Source organism: Nerophis ophidion, linkage group LG05 (assembly GCF_033978795.1).
Source record: "Nerophis ophidion isolate RoL-2023_Sa linkage group LG05, RoL_Noph_v1.0, whole genome shotgun sequence".
In the NCBI taxonomy this organism is placed as follows: domain Eukaryota; kingdom Metazoa; phylum Chordata; class Actinopteri; order Syngnathiformes; family Syngnathidae; genus Nerophis; species Nerophis ophidion.
The window spans coordinates 13,065,356-13,085,877 of NC_084615.1; the positions used below are offsets into that span (position 1 = coordinate 13,065,356).

A 20,522-nucleotide genomic window follows, 5' to 3' on the forward strand; every position below is an offset into this window, starting at 1 on the left:
GTCTCGATGGAGATCTTCCTTTATTACCTCCTGCTTCCATTGAAAGTCCAGTTTAGAAAAACGTTTTATTTTAGATATGTAATCCTCCATGTTAAAAGTGCAAGCGAGAGGAAAAAATAAACGATCGCTGCTAACTCTTGCTGCTTGTTGTCACTTCTTCTGCAGCCGAGAAGTCGCAAGAAGCATCACTAGCGCCCTCTACCACCAGGAGGCGGGAATCATTTAATGACTCATATTTGACACACGCAGCTACGGTATACTAATAAAACATAGCTGCTTACTGTTCTTTTTACCATATTCAATAGCTCGGACCTTAAATCCTACTGAATAGCTCTTAATCTTCTTCCCTTTATGTGATCTCAAATGATTGAAATCAGCCTCCTCCATTTTGAAAATGATGAAAGGTGAAGTCATCGTGACGTGACGAGTTTGACCCGGCGGAAATTCTAGGCATATGCTAATTATTTGGCGAAACAAGTTTGACCTGAGCCGGCAGTAATGCTAAGCATGCGCTAATTATTTTGCGAAACCAGTTTGACCTAGGCAGGCGCATACTATATACCCGGCGGCAATTCAAGGAAATACGGTACTCTGTGTGTGTGCGCTGCCCAACATGCTCATCTGCTAGTAAAACCAGCATTGTCCCGACGTGACGACAAAGGTGCGGGACCGGTACATATTAGAGGCAATATAGTACCAAATATGATTCATCAGTATCATGGTACTATACTAGTACCAGTATACCATACAACCCTACTACACAGAATATAGAAGATAGATAATGAGTAAATATGCAGGAATGCCAATACGTAGCACTAAGGAGAGCAGTGATATGCAAGTTTTATAGCCTAATGGCCCACTGAGTGTCAATACAATAGTAATGATGTCCTTGGAAATGTCCAGTTAAGTAGGTTGTGTTGAGTACATTTATTTAGAAAAATAAGAGGAAACAATACACATTACAATTTTAAACCTGCATTTTTAATCATCCTCTTGAGGCTCTTCCATGCTGAAGGCCTGGCCTTGGATCATGTTGTTGATCCAAGTGTAGTAGAGCGACAGGCGGGTATAAACTCCATATTTACCTTGTTGTGCACATTCTTCCCCCCAGCTCACGATGCCCGTCAGAAACCAGGTGTCGTAGCGCTGGTTGGCATGAGGACCCCCGCTGTCCCCCCGGCAGGAGTCCTTTGCCTCGTTGTAGTAGCCCGCGCAGAACATGAAGGGCGTGATCTGGACCAAGCTACTGCGTTTGCACTCCAGCCGACTGGTGAAGGGAACCTTGACCTTTTTCAGCGTGTCCGCCTGCCTGCCCGTTTGCGTAAGGCCCCAGCCGCTGACCGTAGCCGGGGAAGTGTTCTTCACCAGGGCCTCTGTGAACTCCTTGGGTCCTATGCAGATGGGTCGGACCCTTGCCGAGTAGACGATGGGTTCCTTTAAGTGGAGCAGGGCCAGGTCGTGGTTGCCGGGGCTGGCGGGGTTGTAGTACGGGTACACGTGCTTCTCTGCGACTTGGTAATCCTGCTGCTTTATGTCGGGGGTATTTATGTCGTATTCCCCTGTGGGATGCAACAAACGCACCACTTAAAAGAGACACCATCTCTACTTCTTTAAGCAGAATTAAAAAACCCGTTTCCATAAGAGTTGGGAAATTGTGTTAGATGTAAATATAAACAGAATACAATGATTTGCAAATCCTTTTCAACCCATATTCAGTTGAATGCACTACAAAGACAACATATTTGATGTTCAAACTCATAAACTTAATTTTTATTTTGCAAATAATAATTCACTTAGAATTTCATGTCTGCAACACGTGCCAAAGTAGTTGGGAAAGGGCATGTTCACCACTGTGTTACATCACCTTTTCTTTTAACAACACTCAATAAACGTTTGGGAACTGAGGAAACTAATCGTTCAAGCTTTGAAAGGGGAATTCTTTCCCATTCTTGTTTTATGTAGAGCTTCAGTCGTTCAACAGTCCGGGGTCTCCGCTGTCGTATTTTACGCTTCATAATGCGCCACACATTTTCCATGGGAGACAGGTCTGGACTGCAGGCGGGCCAGGAAAGTACACGCACTCTTTTTTTACGAAGCCACGCTGTTGTAACACGTGCTGAATGTGGCTTGGCATTGTCTTGCTGAAATAAGCAGGGGCGTCCATGAAAAAAACGGCGCTTGGATGGCGGCATATGTTGTTCCAAACCTGTATGTACCTTTCAGCATTAATGGAGAATTAATGTGTAAGTTACCCATGCCTTGGGCACTAATGCACCCCCATACAGATGCTGGCTTTTGAACTTTGCGTCGATAACAGTCTGGATGGTTCACTTCCCCTTTGGTCCGGATGACACAATGTCGAATATTTCCAAAAACAATTTCAAATGTGGACTTGTTAGACCAGAACACTTTTCCACTTTGCATCAGTCCATCTTAGATGAGCTCGGGCCCAGAGAAGCCGGCGACATTTTTGGATGTTGTTGATAAATGGCTTTCGCTTTGCGTAGTAGAGCTTTAACTTGCACTTACAGATGTAGCGACCAACTGTATTTAGTGACTGTGGTTTTTTTAAGTGTTCCTGAACCCATGTGGTGATATCCTTTAGAGATTGATGTCGGTTTTTGATACAATGCCGTCTGAGGGATGGAAGGTCACGGTCATTCAATGTTGGTTTCCGGCCATGCCGCTTACATGGAGTGACTTCTCCAAGTTTTCTGAACCTTTTGATGATATTATGGAGCGTAGATGTTGAAATCCCTCAATTTCTTGCAATTGCACTTTGAGAAATGTTGTTCTTAAACTGTTTGACTATTTGCTCACGCAGTTGTGGACAAAGGGGTGTACCTCGCCCCATCCTTTCTTGTGAAAGACTGAGCATTTTTCGGGAAGCTGTTTTTATAGCCAATCATGGCACCCACCTGTTCCCAATTAGCCTGCACACCTGTGGGATGTTCCACATAAGTGTTTGATGAGCAATCCTCAACTTTATCAGTATTTATTGCCACCTTTCCCAACTTCTTTGTCACGTGTTGCTGGCATCAAATTCTAAAGTTAATGATTATTTGCAAAAACAATTTTTTATCAGTTTGAACATGAAATATCTTGTTTTTGTAGCATATTCAACTGAATATGGGTTGAAAATGATTTGCAAATCATTGTATTCTGTTTATATTTACATCTAACACAATTTCCCAACTCATATGGAAACGGGGTTTGTAAAAACAGCCGTACCTACTCTGACGACGAACTGGTCCCAAGGGCCGTACAGACAATGGGCCGCGGTGATGACCCATCGCTCGCTTAGGATGGAGCCGCCGCAGAATACCTTCTTCTCGGGCGCGTAGTACAAGGCTGCCTGCACGGACGAAAGAAGACTGCTATAAATGCACCAGAGCACTATTGGAACACGCCCCATTGGTCACCCGGTTGACGTCCAAGTACACTGCAAAAAGTCAGTGTTCATGTTGTATTATATTGTAGTTTTTACCTTCCATAACGTGTCTAATGACAGATATAGGTTAGAAGTACACACTACTATGTATATAAATATTGTAGTTTTTATCTTCCATAACGTGTCTACTGACAGATATAAGTTAGAACTACACACTACTTTGTATTGTGTTATAGTTTTTACCTTCCATAACGTGTCTACTGACAGATACAAGTTAGAAGGACACACTACTTAGTATAATGTTGTAGTTTTTACCTTCCATAATGTTTCTACTGACAGATATAAGTTAGAACTACACACTACTTTGTATTGTGTTGTAGTTTTTACCTTCCATAACGTCTCTACTGACAGATATAAGTTAGAACTACACAGTACTTTGTATTGTGTTGTAGTTTTTACCTTCCATAACGTCGCTACTGACAGATATAAGTTAGAACTACACACTACTTTGTATTGTGTTGTAGTTTTTACCTTCCATAACGTGTCTACTGACAGATATAAGTTAGAACTACACACTACTTTGTATTGTGTTGTAGTTTTTACCTTCCATAACGTGTCTACTGACAGATATAAGTTAGAACTACACACTACTTTGTATTGTGTTGTAGTTTTTACCTTCCATAACGTGGCTACTGACAGATACAAGTTAGGACACACTACTTAGTATTATGTTGTAGTTTTTACCTTCCATAACGTCTCTACTGACAGATATAAGTTAGAACTACACACTACTTTGTATTGTGTTGTAGTTTTTACCTTCCATAACGTGTCTACTGACAGATACAAGTTAGAAGGACACACTACTTAGTATTATGTTGTAGTTTTTACCTTCCATAACGTCTCTACTGACAGATATAAGTTAGAACCACACACTACTTTGTATTGTGTTGTAGTTTTTACCTTCCATAACGTCCCTACTGACAGATATAAGTTAGAACTACTTAGTATTATAAGTGTTGTAGTTTTTATATTCCATAACGTGTCTACTGACGGATATAAGATAGAAAGAAAATATGTGGGTACGGCTAGTAGCTACTCTTAGCAAACCGATAGACCTACCAACTCTGCACATAAAAAGTGCAGATGGCCTTAAAACACCACAACAGTCAGGCACCATATGTAAGTACCCAAAATAAAGACTCGACATACAAAGAAATTCAATCGGAGCCGAAACAGAGGAGGAAACGTGATTAAAACCTGATGCTAGCCGCCCATTGAAAATACATGGGTACGGCTAGTAGATACTATTAGCAAACAGATAGACTCACCAAGTCGGCGTAATATCTCAACATCGACACATTCTCTCGTCACAACTCTGCCCTGATGGCCCTTATAAGTTTACAATTATCAGAAAATTGAATATTATTGAAATATCAGTATATTGAATGTGTTGTGGCACTCCAGACACGCCCTCGCGCTCATCAAGCGGACCACGCCCACTCTCCGCCGCAGCCGGTGGCAGTCCATGCCTGACACATCTGTGATCGAGGACGTGGAGCTGTATAAAGGGACCAATGGACCAAGGATCCTCTTGGGAACTTAGTTCTCGTTTGACGTACAGTAAGCCATCATCCTGCTTTATGTAATCCTGCTCTCCCTGTGTTCTGCCTCTCCGTGTTCTCAGTGTGTTTTCTTGTGTCGCCCCCGCAGTACCCTCCGTCGCCTGGAAAGAGAGCTGTGCGTCTCTCTTTTCCCCGCATCTCCCTCTGGACTCTGACTGCCTCTCTCAATCCTCGACCCCACTTTGGACTCGGACCTCTTGACGCCCCTCTCAGCCCCACGGACCCCCGCTTGTATCCCGGATCACCTGCCTGTTCCCCTGGACGTTCCTTCGCTCTTATCAATACTTTGGTAACACACACTTCAGTTAATCTACACAGATAGTCTTACACCATACACACTCTTGGGTTTTTGACACACACCATTCTATAGTTTGTTAGTATTGTCTATTATTATTGGTATTATATATACATAAAATCTCTGTACACTACTGCCACCTGGTGTCCGTTTGCCGTCACTCCCCTTAGTAAACCACAACAGAAAGCTTAGAATAATTATAAGGTTCACTTTATATCTAATTATTACATTTGTCTAAATAATTTGATGACGTAACTGTTTTAATTGCATATATAGCGGAAGGATCTGTGTGATAAGATGGTTTTGGACGCAAAGTGTTATGGGTAATGGCAGTCAGGTGCGGTGGAATCGAGCCACACGTTTTTTTTAACCTTACTCTTACTTTTTCTTACTCTTACTTTTTCCAACTCCTCGTTACTGTAACAAACTAGCTTTATTTTGCCATTCATTTGTTCCCACAGATAAGTAAACTATACAAAACGAAGAGGAACACCGAGAGTTTTGTTTGTTGTCGCCACAGCAAGTGGAGCGAGACAAAGTACAAACCCCGTTTGCATATCAGTTGGGAAATTGTGTTAGATGTAAATATAAACAGAATACAATGATTTGCAAATCCTTTTCAACCCATATTCAGTTGAATATGCTACAAAGACAACATTTTTGATGTTCAAACTCATAATCTTTTTTTTTTTTTGCAAATAATCATTAACTTTAGGATTTGATGCCAGCAACATGTGACAAAGAAGTTGGGAAAGGTGGCAATAAATACTGATAAAGTTGAGGAATGCTCATCAAACACTTATTTGGAACATCCCACAGGTGTGCAGGCTAATTGGGAACAGGTGGGTGCCATGATTGGGTGTAAAAACAGCTTCCCAAAAAATGCTCAGTCATTCACAAACAAGGATTGGGAAATGCGTGAGCAAATTGTCAAACAGTTTAAGAACAACGTTTCTCAAAGTGCAATTGCAATAAATTCAGGGATTTCAACATCTACGCTCCATAATATCATCAAAAGGTTCAGAGAATCTGGAGAAATCACTCCACGTAAGCGGCATGGCCGGAAACCAACATTAAATGACTGTAACCTTCGATCCCTCAGAAGGCACTGTATCAAAAACCGACATCAATCTCTAAAGAATATCACCACATGGGCTCAGGAACACTTCAGAAAACCACAGTCACTAAATACAGTTTTTCGCTACATCTGTAAGTGCAAGTTAAAGCTCTACTATGCAAAGCGAAAGCCATTTATCAACAACATCCAGAAATGCCGCCGGCTTCTCTGGGCCCGAGATCATCTATGATGGACTGATGCAAAGTGGAGAAGTGTTCTGTGGTCTGACGAGTCCACATTTGAAATAGTTTTTGGAAATATTCGACATCGTGTCATCCGGACCAAAGGGGAAGTGAAACATCCAGATTGTTATCGACGCAAAGTTCAAAAGCCAACATCTGTGATGGTATGGGGGTGCAATAGTGGCCAAGGCATGGGTAACTTACACATCTGCGAAGGCACCATTAATGCTGAAAGGTACATACAGGTTTTGGAACAACATATGCTGCCATCTAAGCGCCGTCTTTTTTCTGGACGCCCCTGCTTATTTCAGCAAGACAATTCCAAGCCACATTCAGCATGTGTTACAACAGCGTGGCTTCGTAAAAAAAGAATACGGGTACTTTCCTGGCTTACCTGCAGTCCAGACCTGTCTCCCATGGAAAATGTGTGGCACATTATGAAGCGTAAAATACGACAGCGGAGACCCCGGACTGTTGAACGACTGAAGCTCTACATAAAACAAGAATGGGAAAGAATTCCACTTTCAAAGCTTCAACAATTAGTTTCCTCAGTTCCCAAACGTTTATTGAGTGTTGTTAAAAGAAAAGGTGATGTAACACAGTGGTGAACATGCCCTTTCCCAACTACTTTGGCACATGTTGCAGCCATGAAATTCCAAGTTAATTATCATTTGCAAAAAAATAAGGTTTATGAGTTTCAACATCAAATATCTTGCCTTTGTAGTGCATTCAATTAAATATGGGTTGAAAAGCATTTGCAAATCATTGTATTCTGTTTTTATTTACCTCAAACACAATTTCCCAACTCATATGGAAACAGGCTTTGTAGAGGAGCGTCAAGCTAAGGCTTCATTAGGAATCTATACTATCTACACTGAAACAACAGCGCCTCCGCTGGCAAAGTAGTGCACTTCATTTTGACTTCAAAAACTCTGCAATCAACAAGTCATCTTATTGGTTTCGCAGCAGCATCTTTACGTAAATACCTGCCATGGGATCTCTCCAGGAAAGACCTCATCACCGCCAATTATGCGTGCACGGACATCTGGGATCTTCTCTTTAAGCGCGTCCACCACCGCCTCCATCCACGCCGGAACAGTAATCGTGGGCGGTTCGTTTTCCGTGGAGCCGTTCTGTCCTACGGGGGAGTCTGTGGCAGCGGTCGCCAAAGGTGCAGTTGTGGTTGGCGTCGCATTGTTGTGGTGCACACTTGTGTCGTTGCTGCTGAAGAGAGACCTTGACCTCGCGCCCATGGCGGTCAGGGCGGTCAGACCACAGGGGAACTCGGCTGGCAAAAATAATTTTTGTCTTATGAAGCTGCAGCCATCGCTGGCATTTGTCGTGTGTTGTCATACCTTCTGCTTGGCAGCTGGTCCGATCCGGCATCAGCTTGTATCCGGTGGCACAGGCACAGGTGACTCCGGTGTCCCTCGATTCGCAGAAGTGCATACAGTCTCCGTTGTTGATGTCGCACCTTTTTAATATTGCTGAGGGGAACGGAATACCTTTGTTTACCAAAACATCCTTCAAAATGTGCTTATTCTGCAAAAGTTTGTTCTGCCTGTAATCGGTGGTGCTTCTCTGCGTAAATTGCACAGAAATCGAACAAGGTCAACCCAGTAATTTCCAGAAGCTTCTATCTTCGTATTCACCCGACGTTACGTCCAGTTGTTGAAATATGTCAGGCTCAAAGTGGTGGGCCAGTGAACGTCTGTTGTCTAAATGCTCCAGGCGGCATTTTGTCTGTCTTGAAGAAAGATGCCCTATGCTTGTGTTGTTTCAGGCTGCCGGAATCGCTCAAAACGCAAAAACGGTTCAATATTCATTTAATTTTTTGCAACTTAACGGCAAAAAAACGGAAATGCTGATTATCGGTCCTGCTAGGCCATCCATCCATTTTCTTCCGCTTATCCGAGGTCGGGTCGCGGGGGCAACAGCCTAAGCAGGGAAACCCAGACTTCCCTTTCCCCAGCCACTTCGTCTAGCTCTTCCCGGGGGATCCCGAGGCGTTCCCAGGCCAGCCGGGAGACATAGTCTTCCCAACGTGTCCTGGGTCTTCCCCATGGCCTCCTACCGGTTGGACGTGCCCTAAACACATCCCTAGGGAGGCGTTCGGGTGGCATCCTGACCAGATGCCCGAACCACCTCATCTGGCTCCTCCCGATGTGGAGGAGCAGCGGCTTTACTTTGAGTTCCTCCCGGATGGCAGAGCTTCTCACCCTATCTCTAAGGGAGAGACCCGCCACACGGCGGAGGAAAATCATTTCGTCCGCTTGTACCCGTGATCTTATCCTTTCGGTCATGACCCAAAGCTCATGACCATAGGTGAGGATGGGAACGTAGATCGACTGGTAAATTGAGAGCTTTGCCTTCCGGCTCAGCTCCTTCTTCACCACAACGGATCGGTACAACGTCCGCATTACTGAAGACGCCACACCGATCCGCCTGTCGATCTCTCGATCCACTCTTCCCTCACTCGTGAACAAAACTCCTAGGTACTTGAACTCCTCCACCTGGGGCAGGGTCTCCTCCCCAACCCGGAGATGGCACTCCACCTTTTTCCGGGCGAGAACCATGGACTCGGACTTGGAGGTGCTGATTCTCATTCCAGTCGCTTCACACTCGGCTGCAAACCGATCCAGTGAGAGCTGAAGATCCCGGTCAGATGAAGCCATCAGGACCACATCATCTGCCAAAGGCAGAGACCTAATCCTGCGGTCACCAAACCGGAACCCCTCAACGCCTTGACTGCGCCTAGAAATTCTGTCCATAAAAGTTATGAACAGAATCGGTGACAAAGGACAGCCTTGGCGGAGTCCAACCCTCACTGGAAATGTGTTCGACTTACTGCCGGCAATGCGGACCAAGCTCTGACACTGATCGTACAGGGAGCGGACCGCCACAATAAGACAGTCCGGTACCCCATACTCTCGGAGCACTCCCCACAGGACTTCCCGAGGGACACGGTCGAATGCCTTCTCCAAGTCCACAAAGCACATGTAGACTGGTTGGGCAAACTCCCATGCACCCTCAAGAACCCTGCCGAGAGTATAGAGCTGGTCTACAGTTCCACGACCAGGACGAAAACCACACTGTTCCTCCTGAATCCGAGATTCGACTATCCGGCGTAGCCTCCTCTCCAGTACACCTGAATAAACCTTACCGGGAAGGCTGAGGAGTGTGATCCCACGATAGTTGGAACACACCCTCCGGTTCCCCTTCTTCTGCTAGACACCGACCTCTATTTAATAATACAACTTTAACATTTGACAACGAAATAATAAAACAAGGTGAGTCGGTAAAAAATCTAGGTATTATCTTCCACCTAACTCTCTCCTGTGAGTCGCACATTAAAAGCGTTACTAAAACGGCCTTCTTTCATCTCCGTAATATCGCTAAAATTCGCTCCATTTTGTCCACTAAAGACGCCGAGATCATTATCCATCCATTTGTTACGTCTCTTCTCGATTACTGTAACGTATTATTTTGGGGTCTCCCCATGTCTAGCATTAAAAGATTACAGTTGGTACAAAATGCGGCTGCTAGACTTTTGACAAGAAAAAGAATGTTTGATCATATTACGCCTATACTGTATATACCTTTATATACATATATACCTATATATATACCTATACTGTATATACCTTTATATACATATATACATACATATATACCTATACTGTATATACCTTTATATACATATATACATACATATATACCTATACTGTATATACCTTTATATACATATATACATACATATATACCTATACTGTATATACCTTTATATACATATATACATACATATATACCTATACTGTATATACCTTTATATACATATGTACATACATATATACCTATACTGTATATACCTTTATATACATATGTACATACATATATACCTATACTGTATATACCTTTATATACATATGTACATACATATATACCTATACTGGCTCACCTGTACTGGCTTCCTGTGCACTTAAGATGTGACTTTAAGGTTTTACTACTTACGTATAAAATACTACACTGTCTAGCTCCATCCTATCTTGCCGATTGTATTGTACCATATGTCCCGGCAAGAAATCTGCGTTCAAAAGACTCCGGCTTATTAGTGATTCCTAAAGCCCAGAAAAAGTCTGCGGGCTATAGAGTGTTTTCCGTTCGGGCTCCAGTACTCTGGAATGCCCTCCCGGTAACAGTTCGAGATGCCACCTCGGCAGAAGCATTTAAGTCTCACCTTAAAACTCATTTGTATACTCTAGCCTTTAAATAGACCTCCTTTTTAGACCAGTTGATCTGCCTCTTCTTTTTTTTTTCTCCCATGTCCCCCCCTCCCTTGTGGAGGGGGTCCGGTCCGATGACCATGGATGAAGTACTGGCTGTCCAGAGTCGAGACCCAGGATGGACCGCTCGTCGGGACCCAGGATGGACCGCTCGCCTGTGTATTGGTTGGGGACATCTCTACGCTGTTGATCCGCCTCCGCTTGAGTTTTCCTTGCATTTTTGTGGGTTCTTCCGAGGATGTCGTAGTCGTAATGGTTTGAACAGCCATTTGAGACATTTGTGATTTAGAGCTAAATAAATAAACATTGATTGATTGATTGAATATTTCTTCAGATTTTCTCCAGAGGTAATCAAGAAGGGCAGAGGAGTGCAAGATTCTATGAAAAACGATGAGAAAAAGTGCAACGCACTCCAGTCCAAGGGCAGTTTGTTAAAGGTTGGTTTGATTTACTTATAACGTTTAGTATTTCCCATTCAAGTATTATTTGTATTTTACCTTGTTTTGGAGTTCTTAGAACACGTTTGCTACGAGTGTTTGAAAAACACCAACTCGGCGTATCGAAATAAAAAAAAGCAAATGTGAGCAATACCTAAAAGAGTTAAGTTTTTACCAAGGACAACAATCCTAAATGAATCTTTCAGCACAAACACAATGTTTATATATATAGTTACATTGTGATAAACAATCCTAAATTAATCTTTCATTACATATACAATGTTTATATCTATAGTTACATTTTGATGAACAGTAAAAAATTAATAGTTCAGCGCATACACAATGTTTATATCTATAGTTACATTTTGATAAACAAACGTAAATGAATCTTTCAGCACAAACACAATGTTTATATCTATTACTACATTTCGATAAACAGTCATAAATTAAACATTCAGCACGAACAATGTTAGTATCTATAGTTAAATTTTCATAAACAATCATAAATTAATATTTAAGCACATACACAATGTTTATATCTATAGTTACATTTTGATAAACAATCATAAATTAATATTTCAGCATATACACAATGTTTATATCTATAGTTACATTTTGATAAACAAACTATATTAATCTTTCAGCACGAACACAATGTTTATATCTATAATTACATTTTGATAAACAATCATAAATTAATCGTTCAGCACAAACAATGTTTATGTCTATAGTTACATTTTGATAAACAATCATAAAATTAATATTTCAGCACATACACAATGTTTATGTCTATAGTTACATTTTGATAAACAATCATAAATGAATCTTTCAGTATGAACACAATGTTTATATCCATAGTTACATTTTGATAAACAATCATAAATGAATCTTTCAGTATGAACACAATGTTTATATCCATAGTTACATTTTGATAAACAATCATAAATTAATCTTTCAGCACGAACACAATGTTTAAATCTAAAACTACATTTTGATAAACGATCATAAATTATTCGTTCAGCACGAACAATGTTAGTATCTATAGTTACATTTTGATAAACAATCATACATTAATATTTCAGCACGAACACAATGTTTAAATCTAAAACTACATTTTGATAAACAATCATAAATTATTCGTTCAGCACGAACAATGTTAGTACCTATAGTTACATTTTGATAAACAATCATACATTAATATTTCAGCACATACAATGTTTATATCTATAGTTACATTTTGATAAACAATCATAAATTAATATTTCAGCACAGACACAATGTTTATATCTATAGTTACATTTTGATAAACAATCATAAATTAATATTTCAGCACAGACACAATGTTTATATCTATAATTACATTTTGATAAACAATCATAAATTAATATTTCAGCACAGACACAATGTTTATATCTATAGTTATATTTTGATAAACAATAATAAATTAATCTTTCAGCACGAACACAATGTTTATATCTATAATTACATTTTGATAAACAATCATAAATGAATCTTTCAGCACATAAAAATGTTTATATCTATAACTACATTTTGATAAACAATCATAAATCAATTGTTCAGCACAAATAACGTTAGTGTCAATAGATACATTTTGATAAACAATCATTATTGAATCTTTCAGCACATAAAAATGTTTATGTTTATAGTTACATTTTGATAAACAATCATAAATTAATATTTCATCACATACACAATGTTTATATCTATAGTTACATTTTGATAAACAATCATAAATTAATATTTCAGCACATACACAATGTTTAAATCTATAGTTACATTTTGATAAACAATCATAAATTAATCGTTTAGCATGAACACAATGTTTATATCTATAACTACATTTTGATAAACAATCATAAATCAATTGTTCAGCACAAACAACGTTAGTGTCAATAGATACATTTTGATGAACAATCATTATTGAATCTTTCAGCACATAAAAATGTTTATGTTTATAGTTACATTTTGATAAACAATCATAAATTAATATTTCAGCACATACACAATGTTTAAATCTATAGTTACATTTTGATAAACAATCATAAATTAATCGTTTAGCACGAACACAATGCTTTTATCTATAACTACATTTTGATAAACAATCATAAATGAATCTTTCAGCACAAACTCAATGTTCAAATCTATAGTTACATTTTGATAAACAATCATGAATTAATATTTCAACACACACAATGTTTATATCTGTAGTTACATTTTGATAAACAATCATAAATTAATATTTCAACACACACAATGTGTATATCTATAGTTACATTTTGATAAACAATCATAAATGAATCATTCAGCACATACACAATGTTCAAATCTATAGTTACATTTTGATAAACGATCATAAACAAATCTTTCACCACGAACACAATGTTTATATCTAAAACTACACTTTGATAAACAATCATAAATTAATATTTCAACACGAACACAATGTTTATGTCTATAACTACATTTTGATAAATAATCATAAATTAATATTTCAGCACATACACAATGTGTATATCTATAGTTACATTTTGATAAACAATCATAAATGAATCTTTCAGCACGAACTCAATGTTCAAATCTATAGTTACATTTTGAGAAACAATCATAAATTAATCTTTCAGCGCGAACAAAATGTTTATATCTATAACTGCATTTTGATAAACAATTATACATGAATCTTTCAGCACGAACACAATGTTTATATCTATAGTTACATTTTGATAAACAATCCTAAATGAATCTTTCGGCACAAATCTTGAAACCAATTTCCATGACCCAGCCACACAAAGAAGTTGTTGGCCTCCATGCTCTACCAAGTTTGTTTCTGTTTTGCCAAGTAGAACGACGTCCGGAGCTCCATAGGGTTCGACTTCTCTGGGAACGCAACTGACAAATAATCCATGATCTCCCTTAAAAATCAGTTTTTTGATTAAATAAAGGCATAGATTGTATTGCTTTTTTTGCTCATGTCTGGTTTTAGTGGCAATAATTAGCCCCCTGGCGTATTCAGATGGTTGCACGTCGTGACATTGTTGATTTTCTGAGCAGAGGAGCATGTTCGGCAGCGCACACACACAGAGTAATTACAAGCATACACAGTGTGTGGACAGAAAAGCGAGAATGGACGCATTTTGGTGTAAAAAGTAAAGATAAAGGTGAAGTTATAACACTGAAACACCCTCAGGAAGTGCTGCTAACATCCATCCGCAGTCGGCAGCATTTTAGCTACTTCTAAATCACTAATCCTCGCGTCCATGGCGACAAATAAAGTGAGTTTCTTACAAGTACGATTATCACTGGGGGAGGAGGACTATCTAAACATGCTTCACTACACACCGTAGGAGGATACAACAGCTCACCGGTGTCACAATGTAAACAAACGCCATGGGTGGATCTACACCTGACATCCATTGTAATGATACCAAGTACAAGAGCGTATCTAGTCGATACTACTATGATTACATTGACATTTTTTAATGTCACAAAATATGTTTTATTTAAAAAAAAAAGTATATGATATTTATTAACACAGGAAATATGTCCTTGGACACATGAGGACTTTGAATATGACCAATGTGTGATCCTGTAACTACTTGGTATCGGATCAATACCTAAATGTGTGGTATCGTCCAAAACTAATGTAAAGTATCAAAGAAGAGAAGAATAAGTGATTATTACATTCGAACAGAAGTGTTGATAGAACATGTTGAAACAGAAAATAAGTAAATGAACAAGTAGATTTATAATAAATTTTTACAGTTTGTCCCTCATAATGTGTACAAAATAATAGGTGTATAAATGACACAATATGTTACTGCATACTAATTGGGAGTCTTTGTTTGTTTACTTCCTACTAAAAGACAAGTTGTCTAGTATGTTCAACATTTTATTTAAGGACAAAATTGCAATAATAAACATATGTTTCATGTACCCTAAGACTTTTTGTTCAAATAAAGCCAATAATAACAGTTTTAGTGGTCCCCTTTTATTTAGAAAAGTATTGAAATACATTTTGGTACCGGTACCAAAATATTGGTTTCGGGACAACCTAAGTCGGTACATACCGTATTTCCTTGAATTTCCGCCGGGGCGCTAATTAAATTAAAACCTCTTCTCACTCTGACGTTTACCAAAGGCATGCGGTAAATTTAGGCCTGCGCTTAAAAGTTTGAGTGTGATGCAAGAATACCATCATTAAAAGCACATTTAATAAAAAAAAAACATTATTATGGTCATATGTTTACTTATAAATGAAGTCCGTGCGCAGCTCCTTCTGATCAAAAGCATCGATAACTTGTTTATAGTGGTCTTCCTTATCTTCCTTCCGTTTTAAAAGTCTCTCTATCTCGATGGAGAGCTTCTTTTATTATCTCCTGCTTCAAATGAAAGTGTGTAGCCATAGCGCGCTCTTGTTTGGGTTGCTCCCGACGTGCAGACCGCTGCTATCAGTTAGCTGGGCTCCTCATGTGTGGTGCCAGCGACGACAGAATTATCCTCGGAAACTCCCTCTCCCGTTCTGCTCCGTGGGTGATCTCTTTATCCCACCGCTGCCACCATGAAGTGTTATTGTATAAATAATACACTGGGTATTTAGGACTGGAACATGCATTATTTCAGTCCGTTTGTTTATACAGCCAGTATAAGAGTTGTGGTGTTACATCCTAAAAGGTCCGTCGTGAACCGCCCGTGTCATATCTGTTCCCAGCACATATCTACACTTGTTGTCACTTCTTCTGCAGCCGAGTAGTCGCAAGAAGGATCACTAGCGCCCTCTACCGCCAGTCATTTAATAACTCATATTTGACACACGCAGCTACGGTATATTAATAAAACATAGCTGCTTACTGTTCTTTTTAGCATATTCAATAGCTTGGACCTTAAATCCTACTGAATAGCTCTTAATCTTCTTCCTTTTATGCGATTTCAAATGATTGAAATCAGCCTCCTCCATTTTGAAAATGATGACAGGTGAAGTGTCAATCGTGACGTGACGAGTTTGACCCGGTGGAAATTCAAGACATATGCTAATTATTTGGCGAAACAAGTTCGACCCGGCAGAAATTTTAGGCTTATGCTAATTATTTGGGAAACGAGTTTGACCCGGCGGAAATTCTAGACATCCGCTAATAAAAATAATATTTTGCAAAACGAGTTTGACCCGGCAAGTAATTATAGTCAGGCACATACTATATACCCGGCGGCAATTCAAGGGAATACGGTATAAAAGGAACCAAATTGTGTACCCATCGCTATGCAGAGCTGGAAGAACAATGCCGGCCTTTTCCAAGCTGTGTAAATAAAAAAAGGTTCTTCTCACCAATCTCACAGTTGGTGCCAGTGAAGCCATGTCGACAGGTACAGGTATAGTGAGAGGAGTCGACGCTTTCTTTGCACATGCCCTCGTTCTTACAGGGCCTGTGCCTACAGTGCTCACCATCTGAGGGGTTCACAAGACCACATGTGTGACTTACTTCGTCTTACAAACCCCGTTTCCATATGAGTTGGGAAATTGTGTTAGATGTAAATATAAACAGAATACAATGATTTGCAAATCATTTTCAAACCATATTCAATTGAATATGCTACAAAGACAACATATTTGATGTTCAAACTGATAAACATTTTTTTTTTGCAAATAATCATTAACGTTAGAATTTGATGCCAGCAACACGTGACAAAAGAGTTGGGAAAGGTGGCAATAAATAGTGATAAAGTTGAGGAATGCTCATCAAACACTTATATGGAACATCCCACAGGTGTGCAGGCTAATTGGGAACAGGTGGGTGCCATGATTCGGTATAAAAACAGCTTCCATGAAATGCTAAGTAATTAACAAACAAGGATGGGACGAGGGTCACCAATTTGTAAGCAAATTGTCGAACAGTTTTAGAACAACATTTCTCAACGAGCCATTGCAATGAATTTAGGGATTTTACCATCTACGGTCTGTAAAATCATCAAAAGGTTCAGAGAATCTGGAGAAATCACTGCACGTAAGCGTTGATATTACGGACATTTGATCCCTCAGGAGGTACTGCATCCAAAACCGACATCAGTGTGTAAAGGATATCACCACATGGGCTCAGGAACACTTCATAAAACCACTGTCAGTAACTACAGTTGGTCACTATATCTGTAAGTGCAAGTTAAAACTCTACTATGCAAAGCCAAGACCATTTATCAACAACACCGAGGAACGCCGCCGGCTTCGCTGGGCCCGAGCTTATCTAAGATGGACTGATGCAAAGTGGAAAAGTGTTCTGTGGTCTGACAAGTCCACATTTCAAATTATATTTGGAAACTGTGGACGTGGTGTCCTCCGGAACAAAGAGGAAAATAACCATCCGGATTGTTCTAGGCGCAAAGTTCGAAAGCCAGCATCTGTGATGGTATGGGGGTGTATTAGTGGCCAAGGCATGGGTAACGTACACATCTGTGAAGGCACCATTAATGCTGAAAGGTACATACAGGTTTTGGAGCAACATATGTTGTCATCCAAGCAACGTTATCATGGACGCCCCTGCTTATTTCAGCAAGACAATGCCAAGCCACGAGTTACAACAGCGTGGCTTCGTGGTAAAAGAGTGCGGGTACTTTCCCGGCCCGCCTGCAGTCCAGATATGTCTCCCATCAAAAATGTGTGGCGCAATATGAAGCGTAAAATACAACAACAACACCCCGTACTGTTGAACAATTTAAGCTGTACATCAAGTAAGAATGGTAAAGAATTCCACTTTCAGAGCTACAATAATTAGTTTCCTCAGTTCCCAAACGTTTATCAAGTGTTGTTAAAAGAAAAGGTGATGTAACACAGTGGTGAACATGCCCTTTCCCAACTACTTTGGCACGTGTTGCAGCCTTGAAATTCTATATTAGCAAAAAAAATAAAGATTATGAGTTTGAACATCAAATATGTTGTCTTTGTAGTGCATTCAACTGAATATGGGTTGAAAAGGAGTTGCAAAATGATTGTATTCCGTTTATATTTACATCTAACACAATTTCCCAACTTATACGGAAACGGGGTTTGCACATCAACGCTGATTTGTTTCGAACAGACTCACAGAAATAAGAACTCCAGAACTCCATCTGTGAAATGACAAGTGACCTTTTGGAGCGACAATCACCAAGATGGAGGAGCAGAAAGTCAGCAAATAAATAAATAAATAAATACGTACTGTCTTTCCCTTGTCCTCAAAGATCTCCCGGACCTCCTCTACGTTGCACCTTTCCTCCATGCATTCTCTCTCCAAGTTGCCCTCCCACAGCTCCTCTAACACGCCAGTGTTGGCGCGTGCGTGCCTCGACAGGACGCCGTGCGCCGCCTGGCCGGACAAGAACGCCGGGCCTGCAGCCCAATGGTGGAGGTGGGTTACAGTATTTGGCCTCAAAAGAGAACATCATTGTTCTTATCGTACCTCCATGGATCCACAGAATGTGTGACAGCAGCACGCAAAGGAGTAAGATATTCGCCATGGCAAAGCTGCTGTGACACACGCTCCAAAGTGCGCAAATGTGTTTACACACGCATGAAATACACTCAGCCGGGGTCACGTGACTCACTTTGGAGGAACCCAATGTGTGCCCATAAAGTGTTGACAGTATGTTTGTTTTTACATAGTTTATATATACGTAACACTTACACAACACTAAGTTGTATGCACTTTTAGTCAGAGGCGCACGTGTGACGAGTGATTTTCAACATCTGCAAAAAGGAGTACGAAGAAGCACACTGCCTCTTCTCCATGTCTCAGCAGTTACTCCCTCCAGGCAACTTCAACCCTTTATACCAGGAGTCGGGAACCTTTTTGGCTGAGAGAGCCAAGAAGCCAAATATTTTAAATGTATTTCCGTAAGAGCCATATAATATTTTTTTTAACACTGAACACAAGAAAACGCGTACATTTTTAAGAAAGACCAACATTTCCAGAGAGGTCTCTTATTCTTTGTAATAACATTGTTATTCTGAAGCTAACTGTGGAGGGGGCGTGGCCTGTGAGCCTGCAGCGAAGCAGGGTGTTGCCAGGACAGGCCTCGAATTCAGCGACAGGTGCGTAGAAGGCCCACCTGGGCCTTTTTATCTGATCACCTGTCGCTATGTTATAAGCAGCAGCCAAGGGGAGAGACGGGCTTGGGGCTAGAAACCAGAGTGTGACGATAACGAAAGAGAAAAAGACCATTGCTGGAAAGCAACTGAGAGACTTATTGAAAAATAAAACAATATTGTAACCCTGAAACTGGCTCTCATGTCAGTGCTTGGTGGTCTGAAGAACCCTCTGGAGGGCAAGCCCCACACTAACCAATAATAAATAAATGACTTCTTACCAACTTCTTGAACATAAAAATGCATGACAATATTTTATATTTTGAACGTTATTTTTAACACTGTGATTACAAGTGGAATTATTCATTATTAATCGCGTTAAGCAATGTCAGCTCGGATTTATCCGAGAGCCAGATGCAGTCATCAAAAGAGCCACATCTGGCTCGCGAGGCATAGGTTCCCTACCCCTGCTTTATACTAACACCCCCTAAATAACCAAATGTAAATAATCAAATGTACTTTTAATGTACAGTGGAGCAAAACAGTATTTAGTCAGCCAGCGATTGTGCAAGTTCTCCCACTTAAAATGATGACAGAGGTCTGTAATTTTCATCATAGGTACACTTCAACTGTGAGAGACAGAATGTGAAAAAAAATCCAGGAATCCACATTGTAGGAATTTTAAAGAATTTATTTGTAAATGATGGTGGAAAATAAGTATTTGGTCAACCATTCAAAGCTCTCACTGATGGAAGGAGGTTTTGGCTCAAAATCTCACTATACATGGCCCCATTCATTCTTTCCTTAACACGGATCAATCGTCCTGTCCCCTTAGCAGAAAAACAGCCCCAAAGCATGATGTTTCCACCCCATGCTTCACAGTAGGTATGGTGTTCTTGGCATGCAACTCAGTATTCTTCTTCCTACAAACACGACCAGTTGAGTTTATACCAAAATGGATACATGGATGATACATCAGAGGATTGGGAGAATGTCATGTGTTCAGATGAAACCAAAATAGAACTTTTTGGTATAAACTCAACTGGTCGTGTTTGGAGGAAGAAGAATACTGAGTTACATCCCAAGAACACCATACCTACCGTGAAGCATGGGGGTGGAAACATGATGCT

The 20,522-nt window shown here is 40.1% G+C and overlaps 1 protein-coding gene across 1 annotated transcript; it reads right to left on the minus strand.

Annotated features, from left to right (window-relative positions):
* Window positions 1-899: 899 nt before the first annotated feature.
* Window positions 900-18,897, minus strand: LOC133552677 (coagulation factor IX-like). The gene is made up of 8 exons (XM_061900050.1): window positions 18,767-18,897; window positions 18,527-18,696; window positions 18,413-18,437; window positions 16,666-16,785; window positions 7,963-8,094; window positions 7,594-7,895; window positions 3,232-3,355; window positions 900-1,559 (listed from the first exon to the last, which is right to left on the minus strand). The coding sequence occupies exons 1-8, from the start codon at window positions 18,822-18,824 to the stop codon at window positions 982-984; spliced, it is 1,509 nt and encodes a 502-aa protein (XP_061756034.1). The 5' UTR covers window positions 18,825-18,897; the 3' UTR covers window positions 900-981.
* Window positions 18,898-20,522: the final 1,625 nt, after the last annotated feature.

What these genes read in the sequence shown, in the direction of transcription:
- LOC133552677 (XM_061900050.1), bottom strand. Translation starts at nt 18,824, where the DNA reads ATGGCGAATATCTTACTCCTTTGCGTGCTGCTGTCACACATTCTGTGG. An exon ending in GACCAGCTGCCAAGCAGAAG is followed by an intron (nt 7,896 to 7,962) that starts GTATGACAACAC and finishes TATTTTTGCCAG; the next exon opens with CCGAGTTCCCCTGTGGTCTG. An exon ending in CTGGAGAGATCCCATGGCAG is followed by an intron (nt 3,356 to 7,593) that starts GTATTTACGTAA and finishes TCGTCCGTGCAG; the next exon opens with GCAGCCTTGTACTACGCGCC.